The sequence below is a fragment of the Petromyzon marinus genome, chromosome 53 (genome assembly GCF_048934315.1).
Source record: "Petromyzon marinus isolate PM22_M1 ecotype Great Lakes invasive population chromosome 53, UKy_Petmar_22M1.pri1.0, whole genome shotgun sequence".
Taxonomy (NCBI): Eukaryota; Metazoa; Chordata; class Hyperoartia; order Petromyzontiformes; family Petromyzontidae; genus Petromyzon; species Petromyzon marinus.
In genome coordinates, this window is record NC_133719.1 from 4,966,355 (window position 1) to 4,989,518 (window position 23,164).

Genomic DNA, 23,164 nt, shown 5'->3' on the forward strand with positions numbered 1-23,164 from the left:
ACTTGACGTTCGATGGTGGGGAATGCCGGGTTGGGTGGGAAATGCTATAAATCTCTGGCACCCTTCATTCAAGAACAAATGACTCCCTCTGCATGTGGTACACAGTGGCGCTCACAGCTCGCATTTGTGTGTCACAACAGGGAGGCGCCAATTAAGTAGCATTAATGCCCAGTAGTACATTACACATGCAATCCATTTACACTACTCTGACGCACGGGAGGTCATGGGGCACCAGCAAACTGAACCAATTCCGTTCCGCGTCTCCAAGTAAACATTTTGGTGACATTGCCAGATGGCTTGGGGAAGAGGTGGCCAGATGGGCTAGTACCGCCGAGATCCTGACTGCGAATTTAGTTTTCAACCACCCGTGATTAAACCGGTTTCTCAAGTGTAAGGAGTTGTCTTTCGGAGACCGTGCCTCGTCAATTGAGCCACAGTAAGGTCGTAGGTTGGGCCATAGGATGGGGACACTTATGCTTGCCCTCGACTCCTGCACTGTTAAATGCACTGGGGATGGGTTTTTTGAATCTGGAGATTCAATCGCAGCCCGGCCCAATGAAATTTCTATATACAGTCCTGTTGAACCTTTACCCCCAGCGCATTGCGACACAGGGCAAAAATGGAACACTGACAGATGGTGCGTTTTCAGGATGGACTTTTCATAAACAAAGCTTAAATCTTCTCGCACTTCCCAAACCATGACAACAGCCGGTTGCTTTTGTCGTCTTTGATCCTGAATGGGTATTGCTCGCAGCCAAGGTGAGTTTCAGGCTGTCATTATTTACTCTTTACATTACAAAGCCAAGGCGTATTGTTAAAATGGAATTTCTACAAAACGGGAAAATACTGGTCGTGCTCTTGCAGTCTGGCACACCACAGCAGGGCAAGGTGAATGTGTTTTTAGCAAGCTGCTAAATCATTTCCCGTTCGTACGTGTATGTCATCGGTTTTTATTCCATTCCGATGACGTACGATTAACACATTTGGCTACATACGGTGCAAAAGATGTTCAAAATACATGCAAAAACCAAAATAACTTTATCGGTACCGAGGCTCCCACAAAGCCTTGCGGGAGGGCATGGCAGTTTGGCACCGGCTATCGTAGAGTGCGGTCGTGTCGCTGCAGTTCTCTGTGGTGAGTGTAATGTCTTTTAAAAACAGCGCAATGACTTACTAAATAAAATTAACGCTAACTGCTTGCGCGTTCCGTATTGACCGGTGAACCGTACCCACCCTGTAACTTAGTTGTCTCAGAATGGGAAAAATTAAGAGCCGTGGCATGGGTGAATTGGAGTTAAGGTGTATTGTTAAAATGCTACATTTATCAAACAACAGCCTAGGCCAGTGGTGATTTTGCTCTCTTGTAGACCAGCAGTGGGCTGCGTGGAAGCGTGTTGTGAGCAAGGTGCTTTAGAGCCGTGCATTTAAGAGTTACGTCATTGTAACAATACAGCATTGAGCAAAAAATAGGGCAGTGGTGATTGTGCTTTCTTGTTGACCAGCGGTGGGCTGCGTGGAAGCGTGTTGTGAGCAAGCTGCTTTAGAGCCGTGCATTTGTGAATTTAAGAGTTACGTCATTGTAACAATACAGCATTGAGCAAAAAATAGGCCAGTGGTGATTTTGCTCTTTTTGGACTGTGGGGGGAGAGCTGTGGAGCTGGTGAAGCCCTCTCCTTAAACACAACTCCACGGGGCGCTCGAGGTGAATGTTCCCCATGAAATTCTTTCATGCAACCTCTTATCAAACGGGTGGCTGTTTTGCAATAAAAGTAATTTATTAACACTCGGATCTCAAACGTGGCTTTTTGTTATTGTTAATAACAATACATCTTTGCTCACTTTGTTTTTACACGTTTTGCATAACTATTAATTTAGTATACATGCTTCCCTCGCTTTATGTGATAGATGTGTACAAAGAAAAACCGTAAGAGACAGCTACCTGCTGAATAGCGCATACAGTACATAGTGTAATGTTGTCCCATGTCCAGACCACATGTGGAGTGAATTCAAACCACATAGCGAATTTTTGGTTACAAATAGATTAACCGCGTATACTCAAAACTGCACAAACCGAACCCGCACGAAGCGAGGGAAACCTGAACATAGGTTCCGATTAGCACAATTGGCTACGTATGGTGCGAAAGAAGTTCAACACACGGGTCTCTGAAATTGCTTTGTCATGCCACTACTGCCAGAAGGGCATCCGCTAGTCTCATACTCTAACCACATGTGTTGGAAACAGAGGGAGTGGCCACACTTTATCCCACCACACTCGGTCTGCCCATCAACTGTGGTAAACCCATTTCGACTGCTCAGTGGACAGAGGGATTTCAATAAACTTGCCCCATAGGTTTGACTGCCATGCCGAGAGATGGGTTGCAACCGGCGATCTTTGGCCCGCGAGTCTAATTGTGCTGAACCGTTACACTTACGGCAGCTTCCTGCTCAACTATATAACTATAATATATAACAATTAGTTCTTTAAATAACTCATTCACGTGCTCTCACGCACGCTCGTGCAGCAGTGCAGCTGTGCAGTGCAGCCTCTGCACAGGCCGCATCTCCCGTCCGCCCCTGGCGGTGCCGCTCGCGACAACTGTGTCACCGCTTGGCGTTGGGGTTCCGCTTGTACGTCTCGTACGCAAACTCCTCGCTGTGCGCGGGGTCTTTGTAGACGCCGATGAAGTCGATTTCGAGCTGGAAAGGCCCATCCGCCTGCTCGCCCAAAGTGAAGCCCAGCGTCCCCACCTACGGCGTGCAGCCAAACAACAAACGGCACGGGTCGGAGTTGCAACTGATGAGAGTTAACGGGCTTCTTGCCCATGATAAAAGGTTTTTGTTGGGTTCGATCACGTAAATATGAATGCTTCGTTAAACCCGCCACCACCCGACAAAGCCAATGAGTAAGGTTTGTCACGTGAACAAAACGTGCCGATTAGTTACTACTTCAGCACACCCGGTGTGTTGGAATTGTGTAAACCCACAACATTGACAACTGGCGTACGACATTTCGCTGGTAAATGCAACCGATTTCATCAGTATATTAGCCAGAATTGTGAATAAGTCTTCCTGTTTCAGTCTTAAGTAAAGGTGATGTCATCACTGTGAGCCTATCAGGTGTGAAAACCAGAGAGGGGGGGTAATTTCTGTGATAGTGTTAGTTTAACTGTTTTTGATATTTTAGTTTGAGCGTGGGGAGAGAGAGATGATGATGATGAGTGGAGCAGTGCAAGGGAAGCGGAGAAAAGTGTCGTGACCTGCAAGCTGGTGAGTGAGTACTTGAGTGAGTTGTTGTGACCCCTACACTGTGGTGGCTGAACAGTGTTGATGAGATGAAACAGTGAGTCTGGTAGACCCGAGTCCAGGTGAAGGAGTGAAGCTCATGGGAACAGTGACCATGGTAGTAGCGATAGAAGAGCGATAAGGAGGTGAATGACCAAAGGTGTAACATTTACGTACATCAAGTTTCAAGAGTAGCTCTATAGACAAAACTGGCCCCCTGCCATGAGAATGTGGAATTTGGAGCACATGCCCAGGGCCACCTACAGAGAGCTGTTGGCAGCCCTTTGCTGAACACCATGACTACTTGTTTGAGTAGGGAAATTACATCTATTAAATCCCAGGTGAATGTTTAGATGTTATCATAATTATTGTTATTATTACACATCATTGTGGACAAAAACAAGTGGTCTAGGCAAACATGGTAACTGAAGCAAGATCAGTTGGAGCATTAAGTGGTGCACACAGACGATGGAAAGTGCAGCCTTACCCGGTCTGTCCAAATCGGATGCTGTACATCATTAATCCTGCCACGAGATGCCAAGAAAAACTTGGAAAATGGAATCTGAAAAAAAAATATTCAAAAGTTGTTGCCATCGCAAGACCGCGGAGACATGGCGGTGCCTTGGGAATTTCTCCATCTGATGTTCATGATGAGGAGCCATAGCATGTGTTGCCAGGGAGGAGGTACAGCAAAAAGTGGATTCTATCTATTCAAGATAGTGTTGCCAACTTGCATGTATGGGTTATCTCTAGGTGCTTCAATTGTCTCCCACACTGAAACACTCATTAATTGACTGATAATACCTTCATCTATAGAGGACTGCAGATAAATTGTTGGCGCCGACTCATCGCCTGGCTGCCTTCCCTCTCGTCTGCGGTTTCACGTGCCCACGAGCGAGTGAATCGAGAGAATACCGTCCGGCGTGTTACAGTTTGAAAGCTTTACATTCTCACGACTCGTGAATGGACCAATCTTCAACTGAAAGTTACATTCACCACAACCAGCATCCTCCTTTGCACGTGAGAATACCCAAGTACCTCCACTCGCAACCCCTCCCCCACCCCAATTCTTAAATGTATGTATGTTGAACTTCTTTCGCACCATACGTAGCCAACCGTGCTAATTGGAGGTTCGTGTGGGGAAGGCCAACAAACTAAGCACAAAAAGCAGTTCTAAAGAAATGAGTATTTATTAACATACTGTATATATCACAAGAGGCAGAAGACGGGATTTCACCTTGACGTCCTGCCAGGTAGGGCCTCCGCGGGTGAAGAGGAAGTAGTGGTAGAGGTCGTTCTGCATGTGGGTGTAGTAGTTGTCGACGCTGATGTTGATCATGTAGGGTCTCCCGTCTCCTCTCACTCGCAGGAACAGCACGTTCATGTCTCCCCAGTCGAAGGCCTTCTTCTTGTTCATGAAACCCTGATGGCGAGGGAGGTGTGCACTTGTGAGAGGTTGTTAGCGCCCAGACTTTGCCCCAATGCACACGACCTGCCCATCGACCGCGGGGAACCTGTTTACACTGCTGGCTGTAAATTATCCAGCAGCATAATTTCCACAATCCCATGCCCTGGAACAAGGGTTGGCAACCAAAATAGAGCCTTTTTTTCGAATTCCATAAAAAACCGCAATATTTATACGAGACGGTGGTCTTCTTCTTTGGTTCTTTCGGTAAAGTCACGTAGAATGAGAATAAGAAAGATGAATCCTTGCAGTCACGAAAGCTTTAAATCGAGACGGTGGTCCTTAATAAATAACGTCACAAAGCAGTCCTTAAAGAGACGCATGCAGCTTGGGAGCCGCAGTTTACTTACCCCTGCTTTAGAGTCAACCGTATAACACCACACTAAAAAAAACACTTCTCTTGCTTCTTCTTCCCTCGTATTGCTCGCCTTTGGAAATAATTTCCACCGCCTCTCTTTTCTCAACGCTCTTATAACCTTACTCTATTCGAGAAACGTATTAACTCTGATCAAGATGTCATCGTGACCAAAGTTTACATCATTAGACCTCCTTTGCCAGTACCAAAAAGTAGTAATAGGGGTTTTCCCCTTTTTTTTGGCAACAAAATTGAACCCTTTTTACAAGGATTCATGTCTGCATTAACCACAATACCTGCAGTCAAAATGCAAACAAAAAAACATACTATGATAATATATGCATTGTCCTTGAAACTGATTGGTCCACATCAAGGGACGGCTTTCTTTTGAGCCTCGACCCAATTGGTGCTCGACCAGATGACGCCAAAAGGCCTTTTGGCGTCTGCATTGCATTTTGACTGCAGGTATTGTGGTTGATGCAGACATGAATCCTTGTAAAAAGGTTTCAGTTTTGTTGCCAGAAAAAAGGGGAAAACCCTATTATATGACCAAAGTTGTCAACGCCCCCAGACCTCGCCAAAGCTTTCCAACCCTCCGCCAGTTCCCGCAGCTGCTGCACAGTAGACAAGCAGCCTCCAAAATCCGGCCTGACAGGATCCCACCATCAGCTCCTAGGTCTTGCCTCTTCAACGGTGTTGCATGTCGATGGCCGCAACGGGCATTTGTAATTTGAACAAAAATAATAATGGCTGGCAATTATCACGCACCGAAATATTTTTCAAAAAGGTCATCACGGTCCTTCCCGTCTCGCACCTCTGATTAGCGCGGTTGGCTACGTACGGTGTGAAAGAAGTTCAACAAACACACGTACACACGACACAGACGAAACCATTCTCACGTCACCCTCGCCTTCGAGCCTTTTGGACAGACCGCGGCTGACAATGCCGATCGTGCGGCTCCACGTATTAACCTTTGCCTGCACGACAAACCCCTCCATGACCCTCTCACAACCATCTCTCGACCCTCACCTTCCGGGGCTTGGACCTCAGTGTGCAGTACCCGCTGTACTTGGTTTTGCCATCTCGAGGGATGTAGTTATCGAGTTCGCCATGAAATAGCAGGGTCTTGTTGTTCTTGCTCAGCGATAAAAACGATCGGCTGCGTCCGCCCATCTCAGCATCTGACGAGACGAGCCAATCCTGCAGGTGACAAAACAGTTGAAGACACAATGCCCCCCACCACTTTCCCGCATTTGTTTTTCGGCATTAAAAAAATATAAAGTGTTTTTAATACGACCCATAGGCCACACGACACTTGGGAAGTGTGTATTTGGAGCAGTTTTGGCTCCAATGCGCGCAAACTCTGTACATTTTTCAACATTCGGTGTCTCATCAGCGGGGGTCAAGCTGGCTTAAACCACTGCGGGTGAACTGTACAAGTTTAAGTCGAGGGTCCTGTTAGAAATGGGTACAGGTTCTGCTGGTAGGAAATACTACGATGCATATGTTGTACCCTATCAAATCCACGGTACACGTATCGTAAGTTTTAATAAAACATACATTTTCACTGCAAGTCCATCAAAGCTGTCAAGCGAGATGCCAAAACGAGCAAGCCAGCGTTTCGCAGGTTCGACCCCAAGTCCCTGCGCGGCAACTTAACAACAATAACACCGGACCTTTTTTGCCAGTATCAAAGTATGGTAAATGAAACAGGAGGTATTAAGCGGTTCAAACACCAAACATAAACCTTTTGCAAGGAACCATGTCTGCATTAACCACACACAGAACTTGTGGTGAACATACAAACAAAAACACGCTCTGGTGATAGACGGCATTTGTCTTTGAAACTGATTGGTCCACACCAGAGACAGCTTTCTTTAGGGCCTAGTCTCACCACCGGTGTGAGATCAGAGAACGCCAAAAGGCGAATTATTGAAACGGTTGGCAATTTTCTTTGATGAGTGCATTCACATCAACTTCCACTGGAAGCGGTAACCAATTCTGAAAACGGTTACCGGTTTACCGGTTCATATTCTTGGTTCTTTCGGTAAAGTCACGTAGAAGGGAAACAATAAAATAAAAAATATATATTATTTTATTTAGAAGGGAAACAAAAGAACCAAGAATATGAATCCCTGCAGTCACGAAAGCTTTAAATAAAAAAAAGGTTTACCGGTTGTCACTTAACTATTACAAACCAAACGTAAACCACGGTTATCCGTGTGTTTTGTTGTTGTTGTTGCTTAGGCCACCTGGTTTATGCCAACGTGTTTGTCATTAACCTTCCCACCACTTGACAATGTCGTCAAGCACTAAGCATCGACTGTGCACGTAGAATTATATCTTTGTAAGCGTGTTACTCATGCCCGATCGTGGCGGTGGTGGGGTTAATGATAAATTATTTACACGCTTTCATTTAACTCAACAACAACTCACATCTGTTGTTGTTGTTGTTATTCGCATTGCATTGCCGCTCTTGAAGCGTTTAAATTTTTTTTAATCGAATTCGAAAAACAAATGGCTTTTGTCGGTAGTGTGACGACCCCTGGTCTAGTAGTACGTGTCCTAAGGGGCTGTCCATAAATGACGTCACGCGATTTTTGACCCCCCCCCCTAGTCACACGGCGTCACAAAAAGTCAGACACCCCCCCCCCTCAAATGTGACGTCACAAAGCTCTGCCCCCCCCCCCAAAAGAATATATAAAACATGCTTGAAATCGCTTTAAAGTATTGTCATTGTCGTGCGTATTTAATGTGGCGCTGCACTCTGATGTTGTAGGTAGAAAACATTTATTAAAAAGTATATTTAATTAAGCAGAACGTGTTGTCTATATTTATTTAAAGTTGCTCATTTTGATGTGACGTCACATTTCTGAACACCCCCCCCCCTCGTCACACATCGTCACAAATGTCTGACCCCCCCCTCCCCCCAGGTGCGTGACGTCATTTATGGACGGTCCCTAACCCCCCCTAACCCCCCCCCAAAAAAAAACATTCACCATTGTTGTTTTATTTTTTTAACCTACTACGTGACTTTACCGAATAGAACCAAACAGCATGGATCCTTGCAGTCACGGAAAGCTTCAACTCTAGAATTCACCATTGTGTTGGCCACGAAAACCCACGTGTTTTGCACGTTATGCGTGCACGTTGGAACTTCTTTCGCACCGTACGTGGGACCAGCCGTGGATGAGGCCACCACAACGCGCGGGGTGGGAGGCGGCGGGGTGGGAGGAGGGAGGCGGAGGGTGTAGCAAGTGTGAATTGGCGTGTACCTCGAGGCATTCGGGGCCTCTGCAGGCCCAGGGCACGTGGCTCTGCTGGCACATGTAGGTGCCCAGCGGCACTCCGTCCGGCCCCAACACCTTGCCCCGCAGGTGCTCCTTCAGGGCGCCCAGCTGCTGCCTCACGCCGCACATCCCTCTCTCCCAGGTGGAGCGCGGAGGAGAAAGAGGGAAGCCGACATTGCCAGCTCCAGAAGACGAAGACGACGATGATGAGGATGATGATGATGAGGCTGTTGACGTTGCGATGCTTCGAGCGATGAAGCTCGCGTAACGGAGAGGCCGAAGCCACGCGCTTCTCGGCACGACTTTTGACGGACACGAACCAAACAACATGTCTTAAGATGACAAATACGGCGCGCTTTCAGATGCGCTTCTGCGTCCGTCTGGAACGCTCCTCCGATATCGGGGCCAGGCGCTGGAGCTACTAGCTCGAGATGGGAAACTTAATTTATTTTGAGCTGGCTTTTTGCTGCGTTTAGTTTGTTGTGCTTTACCCACCCATCCACCCCTCCTCATCGCGCACCTCCGATGAACACGAGTTTGGCTACGTACGACGGGAAGGAAATAAGTTACACGCGCAATTCAAAGAACGAACACGTCCGCGTATCCTCACACTAAACAACCGGGGCGTCCTCCCTGCTGTGTGGGTGGGTGAGGTCTTGCGGGGTCTCATCCGCACGTGAACGTCGACCTCTGGGGGCCGATCCTCTCGACCAATGGAGCCAGCCGACTCGACATGGATGGGGCTGGGGTTTTTTTTTTCCTATAACATCGCCGACGCCGCGTACGCCATCTTAGGTGGGGGTAGGGGGGGGTGAAGTGGAACGTTTGCGATGGAGTCGCCCACAAACGTGCCGCCGTCAGTTGCGTTGCGGGGTCTTGCCGTGCCTCCCCCACCACCCCTACCTAAGATGGCCACGTAGGCCTTGCAACCAGTTTCGTTGTGGGGCCTGACTGTCCCCTCTCCCCATCCTGCCCGATACCCCTACCTAAGATGGCAGTAGAGACCTCTAACTAATAATAATAGGGGTTTTTTCCCTTTTTTTCTGGCAATAAACCTGCAGGTATATATTCTTGGTTCTTTCGGTAAAGTAACGTTGAAGGGAAACAATAAAATAATAATATATATGAAACAATAAAAAATTCTCACGACGTTTCGACTGCAAAACAAGCAGTCATCAGGTGTGATGTTGCGTTGGTGGGGCTTGGCCGTGCCCCCAACCACCACCACCCCTACCTAAGATGGCGACAGAGACCTCCAACCACAAATGCTTACAGCGCACACGCCCCTTTGCACCTGCCAGAAATCGATTTGTTTTACTGTCGGTTTCACAACAGGAATCGAAGAGTTTGCCTTCAATTACAAGCAGCTGCAATCGATTTTTTCAAATCGTAAACGGGTTGAACGTTTGGTTAAAATCGATTCCGTAGGATTATAAATAGTCGGAGTCGAGAATCGAGAGAGCGAGTCGGCATGTCCGACATGGCAGCCGCCCCGGGCCGGCGCTCCTTCCTTCTCCTCCGCGGACCGTGAACAGCCGCCGCTCCCGCGATGCTCGCCGCGTGAACGTGTCCCGAGCAACAGCAACATCAGTAACATCATTAACAACATCAACGGACAAACATCTCCCTCAGTTAAGGGATGGACACCGTTCGCCTCGACTTCCCGGCGTTGCCCGCCGCAAAGGCCGAGGAGACCGGGGTGCGTACGGTTTTCCCCTACCGAGGGAGGCGCGTCGCGAGCGGTAGGGGACTCTAGGCCAGGTCGGGGATGGTGTCGAATGTTTGGGCCCGCGCGTATTGTATTAGTCTTTCGTTTAGTTAATACTTTATTTACTTTTTAAAAAACCCCAGTTTTCCTTAGAAGTCGGCGCCAGTTAAAGAGCGCGATGTTTAACTAATCACTGGGGGAGAACAAGCCCGTTTTTTGTTCAAGGTGGGTAAAATTAGTATATCCTTTGTCATTGGAACGGGATTAATGCAATGGTCATGCCGACCAACACCATAGGAATGTGGGTTTGACGCCACTGGCCCAATTTCCTTCAGCAGAGACACGATGACTGTTGTGATGTTGAGTTCAGACTAAGACCGAGCAAGCTCTGTCTGAATACAAGTTAAATGATCTTTTCAGGTCCGTTAAGCCCCGTCATTGTTATCCGCACCGTCCACATCACATCAAATACTCACCACTAACCAACTGTTATAACCATCACCCTTATAACCATCACTACCACCATCGTAATAATTATTATTACCACCACCATGACAACAATCTTTAATATTACTGCCATAGCATTGAGATCCTAGGATGGAATGCGCATTATAAATTTGAATTAGTATGATAGCTGTCCATCACTATTCACTACCATCATAACCATATTCACCGTCATAACCAACATGATCAACAAAATCACTGCCATTGCCACTAACCATATTGTCATGACCACCATCATCAGCCCCCCCCCCCCATAAGGCGAGCTGCTTCACTTGATCCTAAATACTGTAAGGTATTACTGGCGAAACGTCGTACTCGGATTGTAAATGTTGTGGATTTTCTCTCCAACGCACCGGTGTACTGTACTAGTAACGAATTGGCATGTTCTGTTTACGTGACAAATCTTACTAATTGGCTCTGTCGGGTGGTGGCGGGTTTCACGACACTTTTATATATTTACGCGATCTAAACCAAACAAATACCTGTTACGGATACTGTAAGGTGTTTGTATTAATCTGTGAATAACACTGGCTGGTGATAATCTCTTTCTCTGTGGAGATGAGCGCTCGTACCTTTTGATTTGGGTCTTTTAAACAAAACGCAAAATAATCAAATGCATGAGGACAAATTGTAAATGTTGCGATAAAAGTAACTGTGGACTTGTTGGACGTTAACAACACTGCTGTGTTTATATATTTTCAGGACTGGACTTACACCATGAGAAGAGAAATGCAGGTTCGTGTCTTCGACTTGTCTGCCAATTTTGTCTTCGTGTCCAGACCCAACTAAATTGGCGAGCATCTATCATAGTGGGCCCATCCCAGTATATTTATACACATTGACCATTTCCAGTTTAACTGAATAATTAAAGCACCTTTGGATATTGGCCACCATTTCCACCAAAGTTATCTGCTTTAACAATGGGTGCAATAGGTGTATTTTGTCTGATAGGATCATGTCAATGCTACAATTGTGATACAATTAGCATGTGCATTTTTTATTTGTACGAATTAGGGCCTTATAATGCCTCTAGAGCCCCCTCAGCCCCCCTGGAGGGCTGCCGAAGGCTTCTGGGGCTCCTGCAGCTCCCCCGGCGTGTCAAAGGAGGCCTCTGGGGCCACTGTAGCCCACCTGGAAACTTGGATATAATAGCAGATTGTGGGCCCATGAGCTTAAATTATTTATCTTCTTGGTTCTTTCGGTAAAGTCACTTAGAACCAAGAAGATGAATCCCTGCAGTCACGATAGCTTTAAATCGAAACCTAAATTATTTGTCAATTTTCTTAGACGTTATAACTTGAGAGGAAGGTTGGTCATGCTCCATATGTGTTCCTCGTGGTTATTAGCATCCTCGCTTCTCAAGCCAAGGTTTGTCAGCACATGAAATCACTGTTCGAGACATTTTTAATGGTCGCCCATGTTTGATATTGACACGCGGCACTCCTGCCAAGAATAGAGGCATCACGCATCCGTCTCGTGGCCAAGAAAGTTTATTCTCGGTGTCCAGATTCCCCCACTGGAGGATGGGATCCGGGGCATGGTTTTCGTCAATAAGCTGTCTGCAACCCAACAGAGTTGTCGCATATACAAAAAAAACAGTGCTTGATTGGGCATGCTTTGGTGTTGTGAGCAAAGCTTTAGGCTTTGAATTCAGCAGGTTTGTAAAGATCGACCGACCTACTGCTGACATTTGTGTGTACTTTACATACAACTTAAGTGGCTAGTGATAGGATCACTTTCTGGTTGTGTGTTTTTAATGTTTGCATTACTTGACTATGGATAAGTATATTGAGCCAACTATCCAACACGCTACAGGTGGTTTGGGTTATTGTTCATGTTAGGTAGTCGTGGCTACATTAACACTTCAGGGATGGTGTAGATTTTTAACCCTGCAAATGTAAAATTCCTGGCAGTATGCATAAGGTGAATAAGGTAGTGTTATGTGAGCCACAAATTCAAGTCAATACATTACTGCATTGTAATTTTACCAGTTATGGTTGATAAAGGATACATACTAATAATAAAATAACATGTTGGTTAGTAAGAACCAAGATGAGACAGCTCTGTTCATACAAAGTTATGAGCAGGAAATACTCTCAGTTTTCTAAGCATTAATTTTCACGGTGTACAATCAAAGAATCATGCCAGGGAAACGTGTTCGCTGCAATGATAATTTACAATTCATAATTTTGTTCTGTCTTTCAGGAGATCTTACCGGGCTTGTATCTGGGACCCTTCTCTGCTGCCATGAGAAGCAAGGTGACTCGTGGAAATGTTGATCATGTCTTGAATATTGATTTTCATAGATGTGGCTGTTCTTACGCGCAATATGCGTCTTTCTTGCATTTCCTAGTGGCCAATCTTGGAAAGCCGAGGAATAACGCACATCGTGTGTGTCCGGCAAGACATAGAAGCCAACTTTATCAAGCCAAACTTCCCTGATTGTGTACGGTAAGTCGATTTTTTTCGTTTCATAATAATGCTAATGTATGCTGGTGTTATCTTCACGATGCATTATTTGTTCATAGGCAATTACACAAGTTGGGCACTCTCTGAGTGAAAGTGTCAATCATCCTATAATGCATATCAGCTGTCATTTTGAAGGTCACGTTGTTTAGCTTTGGAAAATATGGCTTATGCAGTAGGTCAATGATTGGACCTGTAAACGAAACTCAAATTACAATTGCCAATCCAAGCGTGGTTGAAAAAAGTAATTTGTCTATAAAAGTGTCTTAAATTTACATCTTAATTTGCAGGACTATCCACATTTTACTATGACTCAGCGTTTATTGAATGTCACATACTTAAAATCTAAATTATTTTTGAACAACATTAATACAGTGTAAGTACAGTAAATTATTGACCACTGTTATACAGCTGCAATAAACATTCCCATCTTTGCTTGGTAACCTTTATTTATTTTCCTGCATACAGTATTTGTCATTGGTCTTAAGTTGTGTGCAGATATACTCTTGTTTGGCTTGCAAAAGCTTTTAAATGGCAGTGTTTGGTTACGTGAAAAAAGTTGTCGTTGATTTTCCCAGCTTACAAAATATTACAACGCATTTGGTTTGTGTGCAGTTACTTGGTTCTGAACATAGCTGACAGTCCTGTGGATAACATCATCCGATACTTCCCAATGGTGAGTACTTTGACAATAGCTTTGGACTTGAATTTTATACTTGGGTGCTTAACCCCTTTTGGGCTTGATCGTTTAAATTTTTGTTCTGGAAAGTCTTTATAAAAATTATTTTTTAGTGATACAACTTTAATCTCCATGGGACTGAATAATCTCTTGGCGAATGTTCATTGTCACATGATTTTTTGGTAAAACTATAACTTTGTTTTCATTAACAATATGGCATGTTGCCATGGGTGAAGTATTTCAGTTTCAGCAATGCATTATTCTGTCGCCAATTGCATGAAATGTTAAGTTATATTTTCTCCTTGGTTTGCAATGTCAAAATGGGACTTTTTTTTACTGAAGGTATTTTACGTAACTAGCTACTGGGCCTTTATGTAGAAAATTATAAGGCAGGTTGTTGTATCTTGCAAAGTTACATTATGGGCAGCAGAAAAATCCATTGTCTTGTATTTCTTTGCTCTCAAGTCTGCTGCCCACCCTTTACCAGCCTGCACTGACCAGTGTGGTGAAGTATGGTCAAATAAACCCCACGACTTGAACGGCAAAGGGATGTCCCTCTTCCAACCGTTGATAATGTTACATGTATGCATCTATGTACAAGTTGCTGTCAAAAGCAATCGTGGATTGACTACATTATGTCAACATTGCAACTTTTAAAATGTTATACGTGCATTTTTATACGTAGCTATGAGGCGGAGTGGTGAATCGGTAAGTAGCTAGGTGCAGTTGAATTTGTTTAGTTAAAATGTTTTGGGCACCATTGCTATGTGGAATAAGATGCGTGTTGGGGAGCAGTGGCTCATTGGTTGACCCACAGTGTTAAGAATCCTGCAACCTGAGTTCAATTCCTGCTCACGACCAATAACAGGGGTGAATATTTTAACTGGTCCCTGACACTCCCCCATGTCAACTCAGCCTTTAATGAGTACCTGGTGCGGTGTGTGAACATCAGCACTGGGCAGACAAAGGTGGCAGGGCATGTTGGCAGCCTCCATCCACACGTACGGTGTAAAAATAGTTAAACATAAGTACGTGCTTAACCGCCTTAGGGCTCGCTAACAGTACTTGCCCCAATAGTCTCTTAAGGATTTAGGGGGGGGGTCTTTGTTGTGGATGGTTTTTGTGTGTTAATATTTCGCGTTTATAAAACAAAAAAACTTTGAAAAATTGTGTATTCTATTTCATTCTTGAAAATATGTTCCATAATGCTTATTTTTCTTCGTGTTTGTGTGCCCATGATGATTGCGTTTCAGACAAAAGATTTTATTGACGGATGTTTGCAAAGTGGAGGTAAGGCAGCCAGCCGCCAAACCCTTAAGCACCAATCAAACACAATCTGCACATTGACTTATTTTTTGCTTGCAATTGCTTTGTTTTACGTTGTACACTTGGATAAGTGTTCGATTCTAAGGTGGCAAGTGGCTCATAAGGCTGTGTTCCTTTTGAGGAGTTGTTAACCTTTGCCACAACTCAAATAGGAGTCACTTTCTTGTTTTTACTCTCCGATGAGTTTTCTTTATAGCCACTGTTGACAGTGCGGTTTAACTCTTGTCTGTCTCTTTTGTGGGATCAGGGAAAGTTCTTGTGCATGGAAATGCTGGCATCTCAAGAAGGTATTTAAGCATTTTGTTGCAGTAATTGAAAAACAATGAATGTGGGACACCCTAGTAAAATAGTCACGACTTCAGATTTAAGTAAAAAAAAGTCAGTAATTTCTTGCTCAAATGTTTATTACCTCTTTACAGCCCTGAGCCGGTAATGGCGGTTATACATTCCTATATGACAATTACTGTTGACTTGCCCCTACAAAGTGGTACTTATTTTATTCCCCCCTGGAAGGCGTGATGAGTGTCCACCCCACCCCGACCAGGTTTGGAACTCGCAACCTTCCGATTGCGAGCGGCTCGCTCTGCCATCAAGCCACCTGGCCGGATAGTTTAAGTTACAATAATGTAGGATATTCTCCCAAATGCAGGATAATTTCCCAGTGACAACACACCCTCCCAGTTCCTCGTATATGTACACCTGTTTCGCACAGTACATAGCCAACCGTACGAATCGGAGGTACGGCGGAAGGCAACAAACTGAACAAAAAATGGAGTTCTAAGAAATGAGTTTTCAATCGAGATTTTTTAATTGCATAGATCCAGCTGCTTCCTAACATCGGAAGGAAGAGCATTCCAGACTGCTGCAGAAGCGCATCTGAAAGCGCGTACTGTGGTGTGATGTCCTCTAAAGCTTATGTCTTTGAGTTGCTCTTTTAAAAATAGATGCCAGATTTATATTTAGATGTGTTTTTCATTCATTTCTGTTTATTGTTTTTGCAGTGCTGCCCTTGTGATCGCTTATATTATGGAAACATTTGGACTCAAATACAGGTTGGTTCGAATTCAGTTGTCACTTTCGTCATAATCAGCATGAGTCATGAGCTATCCACTGCTGCGTTGACGCCTCCTACAACTACTCATTGTCCCCGACATGCCACAATCCACCTTGCTCCTGCACGCTACCCGATCTCGGCTCCATCTTCGCAATGGATGGCCTCTAATGCGTTCCCTCGTGTGGTTACCATTCCTTCAAATGTCTCAACTAAGTTTATCTCTCGTCTATTGTGCATTATGGTTGTATATAACGACTATCGTTTGTGAACTACATATCGTTATCTTCCATATTTACTGTTTGTATGGTTCTCCTGCTTATGGCATCTTCATGGTATGCTTTTTTATTTTTATTCTGATTAATTTTTCTCACTTTTTATATTCTTGTGCATTCCATGTTTTGCCATTTTTCATCCTGTTTCATATCTCATCTGCATAATCTGTTTTATGCTTTTATACAGTTTTAACAAGAACTAGATTTTTATTGTTACCTTTAATGTTTTTTTTCTAGCTTCATGGTATGATCAATTGAAAACATTGAGTATATAGGGATTGGTGTAATCAATTTTAGGACTGTTACTTTCAATTGGTGCAATGGTGTGCACATTGGTTAGCCCACTACACTATATACTTGGAAAAAATTTTGTTTGATTGTTGTCCACGGCTAACATCAGTGGCGCGTGATATCTGAACCAGTCCTGGGCTCCTCCATTCCCCAACCCCCACTAATCAATGTACTGAAGGTATTGTTAAAGAGCATACATGACTTGGGAAATCTTTCATCCAGCAGTGGATTGACATCGAGTGCTAAATCCTTTATTACTACGAATAAGCATATTTCATTATAGTTTCTACCAAATTCTCTATAAACTAAAAGCCATCAGCAAGTGCATTGTCATCGCTTTACGAAGTGGCACTTTGCATGTCAATCACAAATTGCCCAACATCGAAATCGTGATAGTCTTTTAGGCTTAAAAGTGGGAAAGCAGTTTTGTAATCGGGCTCAATTAATCTCATCTTGTATACGTGACTCCCACATTATAACCTGGCACAACTTTCCTCCGGTCGTGAGTTTTAATTTCTCGCCTCGTGTTTCCTTGCTAGGGATGCGTTTGTTTACTTGCAGCAAAGAAGATTCTGTATTAATCCAAACGTTGGATTTGTGAACCAGCTACAGGTACGTTGTCCATGAGTAACATCTCTCTATTAAGTGGTAAATATTTTTAGGCATTCCTAGGGTACTGATCCCAGGATCAATCAAATCACTATCCAGGATTCGGTATTGCTGCCATTATTCATGATTAAAGCGGAGTTTCTGATTGACCTAAGTCTTTTTATGGTAGGTAAACGTTGGAAACGCTTATTCTCCAGATAAAAAATTAAAGCGCCTTTTAAAAATGCATTCTGTGTGTGTATGGTCGGCAACAGGAGTATGAAGCGATTTACCTGGCGCGTCTTACCATAAAGAAGCTCTCTCCTTACGACATTAAACCTGCGCACGCACATGGTGAGACGCACCTCTGCTTGTTCAGATAGTCAGGTGAATTGTTGCATCGCACGGCCATGAGAGGTGGTGGCGATTTGGCGGAGTCCTTCATTCAGCAGTGGATTGACCAAGGCTGATGCCTGTTATGAATTACTGACAGTTCAGTGACTTCTCGTCTGTTTCCCTGCCGTGCTGTGAGATTTAAGGACATGATCCACTGTCGTTGCCCCAGAGCAATATCTTTGCCAAAGTGTGTCCTATTGTCAGATAATCTCTGCCCCAAATTTGAACAATTCTTGCTCGAGCTGCCCCCTACTGAACAACGGTATGTAAATTTACAATCGGATTGTAGATGGCGCACACGCGACTGCCAGACATCGCCTCCGATTAGCGCGTTTGGCTACGTACGGTGCAAAAAGTTCAACATCCAGACATCACGTGTGAAAAAAATGGCAGCTTCCAATTACAGCGTGAGTGTGATCTCGACTGATGGAGCAGAACGCCTTTTGATAGGATTTTTTTTCTTATAAAATATTGTATTGAGTGAGTGACTGGCTTAACTGTCAACAGTTGGCTGCATAAAGGAATGACTGTCACCTAACTAGAGGATAGTACCTAGGTCTACCCCATCTCTAATCAACTGGTTCATTCACAGACCTTAGATTAATCATTGTTTAACATACACACTTTTTATCAAGGCTTAATTGTCTAGAGAAAACTGTCACTGCATTCCATTGCCCAGCCAAGCTGCCATCGTCGCTCATGGTGAGCCCATGGGTTATGGGCTCAAGGTGCAGGATACATATTGTATTGCTCAGGGTACCACACTGTGTGTGAGCGGTGGTGCAGTGGTTAGCGCACTGCTATGAACCCGGCAACCTGGGTTCGATTTCCGCTCACGGCCATCACCAGTGACGATTATTGGAACCAGTCCTGGGCCTCCCTGAAGTCAACTCAAGCCTCAAATGAGTACCTGATGCGGTGTGTAAACATCGCCACTAGGGAGACAAAGGTGACTAGGCATGGTGCTGGCTACCCACCCCTTCATGTGCCGTGCTGGTCGGCCTTCATAGGTACTCGCTAGCAGTGCTTGCCCCAACGGTCCGTTAAGGCTATATGGGGGTGGGGGGCGGTCTTTGTCTGTGAGCACAGGGTCCGGCAAGAGGATGCTGGAGGAGGATGAAGAGACCGATGCCCCCTCGTTGCACAACAGGTGACCCCCGCATGCCTGCATGGGCCAAGCAATACAGGGCGGGGGTGCTCGTTGGGGGGGGGGGGGTGGAGGGGGATCTGTCGTGCGGTTCTCCACCATGGGCTTCCGTGTCTTTCGTTCGGGGGTGGTGGGTTTATTTACTTTTTTTTTTCACAACACCATTGGACTCCACGGATCGCCAGAGGGACCCTGCAGTTGTTGCTAGAATCGAATTTTGAAAATGGTTGCCGAAATTATCTTGGCTGGGGGGGGGGAGGTGACGGTTTTGTGGGTTGAGGTCGCGCCATAGCTGTAGAGTTTACAAAATTGGCAGGAAGTTGTTCCCAATTGTAGTCTCGGCTCGCCTAAGATGTGACATCTTCTTGGTTCTTTCGGTAAAGTCACGTAGAAGGGGAAATAATAAAATAATGAACCATAATAAAATAATTATGTTTTATTTTTATTACTTTATTATTTCCCTGCTACGTGACTTTACCGAAAGAACCAAGAAGATGAATCCCTGCAGCCACGAAAGCTTTAAATCGAAATTTAAGATATTACAGTTTAGTGTAAATCTGCAGCCAAAAAACAAAGGGAGTGGGATAGCTGCACAACACGAGGCCTCCAAATCAACCTGGCACACTGCAATAAAAACGCACACGGAGGGTCCTCGAATGATGTGGGCAGTTGGCTTTTGGGTACCCCTCAGAATTGCAAAACATTGGGGAAAAAGTAAAAATCGGCACCCCCAAAGCTCCAAAACTAAATGGCATGCAGAGTTATACTGACTCGTTATCTGGTTTGACACGTAGGCTTTCGTGACCAATATCCATAATACAGGTATTTTTTTGGGGTTAGGTCTCATAAATATATAATTGTCGTTTAACCCCTCAGAATTGCAAAACATTGGGGAAAAAGTAAAAATCGGCACCCCCAAAGCTCCAAAACTAAATGGCATGCAGAGTTATACTGACTCGTTATCTGGTTTGACACGTAGGCTTTCGTGACCAATATCCATAATACAGGTATTTTTTTGGGGTTAGGTCTCATAAATATATAATTGTCGTTTAACCCCTCAGAATTGCAAAACATTGGGGAAAAAGTAAAAATCGGCACCCCCAAAGCTCCAAAACTAAATGGCATGCAGAGTTATACTGACTCGTTATCTGGTTTGACACGTAGGCTTTCGTGACCAATATCCATAATACAGGTATTTTTTTGGGGTTAGGTCTCATAAATATATAATTGTCGTTTAATCCGCCACCACCCGAAACAGCCAATTAAGTAAGGTTTGTCACATAAACAGAACATGCCAATTCGTTACTAGTACAGCACACCGTTGTGTTGGAGAGCAAAACATTTACAATCTGAGTACGATGTTCTGCCAGTAATTACAACTAGCTTCGTCAGGCGACAGCCAGATTTATGTAGAGATCCTCTTGCTGTGTCTCGATGCGGCACAGAAATGCCAGTGCAGTGCTGTCCCAGTTTCGGTGCTGTTTTTTTTGTTGCTTTGCTTTGCTTTTTAGATTTTTAATATAAAAAGCAATACAAAGTGACATTTAAAGCTGTTAATGGGTAAAATGTGGTAATCCTTTGAAATTTTCGGAATTTGTTAAGAAAACGGTACATACTGGGGCACCTCCACCCACAAATTATCCCGGGATTTTAAGGACACAAGGAACAAGTGCATCTTGTATTCTGGAGAATACGTTACACACCACGTTCGACTTTTTGTTACGGTGCCCCGTCATTTGTTCAGAAATTCAACTCGGCCAAGCAGTCTCTCGGTACAGAAACATTTTTTCTCTCATGTGATGTGGACTGTGCCTTTAACAAAATTTATTTCCGTTTTCTAGTACTGTAAGAAAAAAAGTCGGGGGGGTGGGGGGAGGGAGAGGGTTGCGGAGACTTGCAAAGTAACAATAACGATGAATGCACATGTTTGCCTGAATTTAAATAAAGGTGCTATGTCTTTCTCCCAAAAAATATATGAAATTTTGTTAAAGGAAGTTGTTGTTTCTCCCGAACGTATCATTTCCTTTTTTTTTTTAAACCTAATACAAGGTGTGGGGCTGCAGTTGCGTAAAGAGTTTTGTTTCTAACCACTTTTTGTGAGCTGCCGTTGACGTGGCTACGTTCCGTCTCGTTTAAATCTGCACGAGTGATGCGTACAGCAGAAACACTGGGAAGAATTGGTCATAAGAGTACTATGACCATTGTCATTTAGGTTTCTTTCAAATTCTGTTAACGCATTAAAAAAAAAACTAAGCCAAATGCAGCTTCGATTTCCATGCAGTATTTCAAATTGTTTGGGCCATTCCTTTAAAGTGCAATCGGGCTACATGGTGGCAACGTGGTGATACGTAACTTGCATTAAGTTTGCCAGCACGTTTCGATAATCTGATTCCTAATTAGTTTTGACCCGCTCAATTCTATATTTCCCCCTGTCCCAAGTGTTCAACTGGTGCTAAAGATTCAGTATAAGATGCCACGTTGTGTTATGTAACTAAAAACAAATGTAGGGAAAATTAACTGTCAAGCCCATTTAGTCGAGACTGAAAGAAATGAGCACAACATGCCCAAGTGGTTTGTAAAAAACACATTTGGTCGAGTTGAAATGTTGTGAATGCTGCATTTAACCTGGAATGTGACAGTCAATGAGCGCATTTCCATTCGAAACTAAAATTACACATTACCTACATAGATTTTGAATTGGCTCACTGCTGCTATGTTTGACGAGCGACGATTATATAAATTTCCACGGGGCAAAATAATGAGGTTATTTAACCCCCATGTGAGGAATGTCATACGAGACGAAAGGAAAAATTTACTCATTGCAAGGGAGACGCTTACAAATATAATTTGACTGTTTTATATTTTTTTGAGAAAATATTTCCCAACAACTCTTATGACACGCAATATTTTTTGATTAATCTAAAAACGGAACACTTTTTTTAAACTGCTACCTTTGTTTACAATTTTTAAATTATATATATCAATGACTTAATTTTTGAATTGAATGGATGTTAAAAGGCATGTGGCATGACTTGGACTAAATGTGTTGGCAATACCAAGAACGTAATGTCAACCCTCTGTTAAACAAATAATTTCCGTATAATTGTCCATTTTAAATAATCGTTTTGCAAACTGTGTTATACCTGGTTTATTTTTCATGTGTGGAAACACAATTATTAACCTATGATCAAAAATACAAATGTCAGCGGACATGCATGCATTACGTCCGCACCCACAGGGCATTAAAAATGTGAGCTAACAAACATGAAATATATAATTAACCTCATTTTACGAAATACACTAATCATTGTAACATTTACAGTAATCCGTTAAGTCTGTGTACACTTCTAAAATGTAATGTCTAAATTCTATTTGATCACCACTTTCGTGCGTGCGTGTATTGTATGTGTGTAGAATCTGTGGAACTGTTTCAAAATGAAATATCTCCATCTGATAATTCTAAGTCGGGTCAAACCCGGCAGCAGCACATCACTTTTAATTATACAGGCCACCAACATTATCTGGAGCCTCGGCAGATCGAATATCCAGTAACGTATCCTCGTACTAATGTGACATGGCTCTGTATAGTTTGAACAACATAAAACATTGGTATTGTAATATAGTTTTCGTTGTCGACACAGTTACCACCAGTCATGCTACATGTCCTTCAAATGAAATTTGATTTTAAAGAGGAAAAGGATTAACTTGAGATGCAAAAAAGAAACAAATTTAAGAGAGAAAAAATATGCTGTTTTGAAGTTTAAAATATTTATTTTAATATTTGCGTTTTTAAAAAAACTAAACCTAAAAAAAAGGATAAAAACAACAAAAACACATTTCTTAGGATTTTGCATTGCATAGATGTCAGGAGTTAGACATTGGTGTTACTGTAGTGGCGTTTACTGTAGTGTGGCATTTAATTTGTGCTGTTATGCAAATGAGCCAGAATAACTGCCTATAGCATTGATGCGTGTCAATTGTTTTGTGTTTATGTTGTAAAAAATATAAAATAAAATGGTAAAACAAAGCAAATGAAATTCCAATTGTTTCCTGCTATTGATTGTCTTTTTGAGTGCTCGCTTTAAAGCATTTGCATCTCCGGGACTCGTTCAGTGTTTCTCGGAAGTTGAATCCAGCACCGTCAGTACAAAAGTTGCGTGAATGAACACAGCACATACGGTGCTTACATGCCTTAAAAAGAAAGTATGTAATAGGTGACGTTTTGTATGTATGTTGAACAACCACGATAATCTGAGGTGCGGGGGAAGGACAAACTAAAGCGCAAAAAGCAGTTGGAAAGAAATGGATCTTTGGGCAATGGCCCTTCGGTGCACAAGGTAG

The 23,164-nt window shown here is 43.6% G+C and overlaps 2 protein-coding genes across 2 annotated transcripts; one reads left to right on the top strand and one right to left on the bottom strand.

Moving 5' to 3' along the window:
• Positions 1–1,754: 1,754 nt before the first annotated feature.
• Positions 1,755–9,272, bottom strand: NDUFAF1 (NADH:ubiquinone oxidoreductase complex assembly factor 1). Its single transcript, XM_032974210.2, has 5 exons — positions 8,378–9,272; positions 6,132–6,302; positions 4,520–4,705; positions 3,770–3,844; positions 1,755–2,748 (listed from the first exon to the last, which is right to left on the bottom strand). Exons 1-5 carry the CDS (start codon positions 8,720–8,722, stop codon positions 2,602–2,604), a joined length of 924 nt encoding a protein of 307 aa, XP_032830101.2. The 5' UTR covers positions 8,723–9,272; the 3' UTR covers positions 1,755–2,601.
• Positions 9,273–9,835: 563 nt separating this feature from the next.
• STYX (serine/threonine/tyrosine interacting protein) lies at positions 9,836–22,860 on the top strand. Its single transcript, XM_032974312.2, has 12 exons — positions 9,836–10,091; positions 11,307–11,339; positions 12,810–12,863; positions 12,958–13,055; positions 13,686–13,746; positions 15,003–15,039; positions 15,323–15,362; positions 16,077–16,127; positions 17,232–17,304; positions 17,556–17,634; positions 18,766–18,826; positions 22,238–22,860. Exons 1-12 carry the CDS (start codon positions 10,032–10,034, stop codon positions 22,260–22,262), a joined length of 672 nt encoding a protein of 223 aa, XP_032830203.1. The 5' UTR covers positions 9,836–10,031; the 3' UTR covers positions 22,263–22,860.
• Positions 22,861–23,164: the final 304 nt, after the last annotated feature.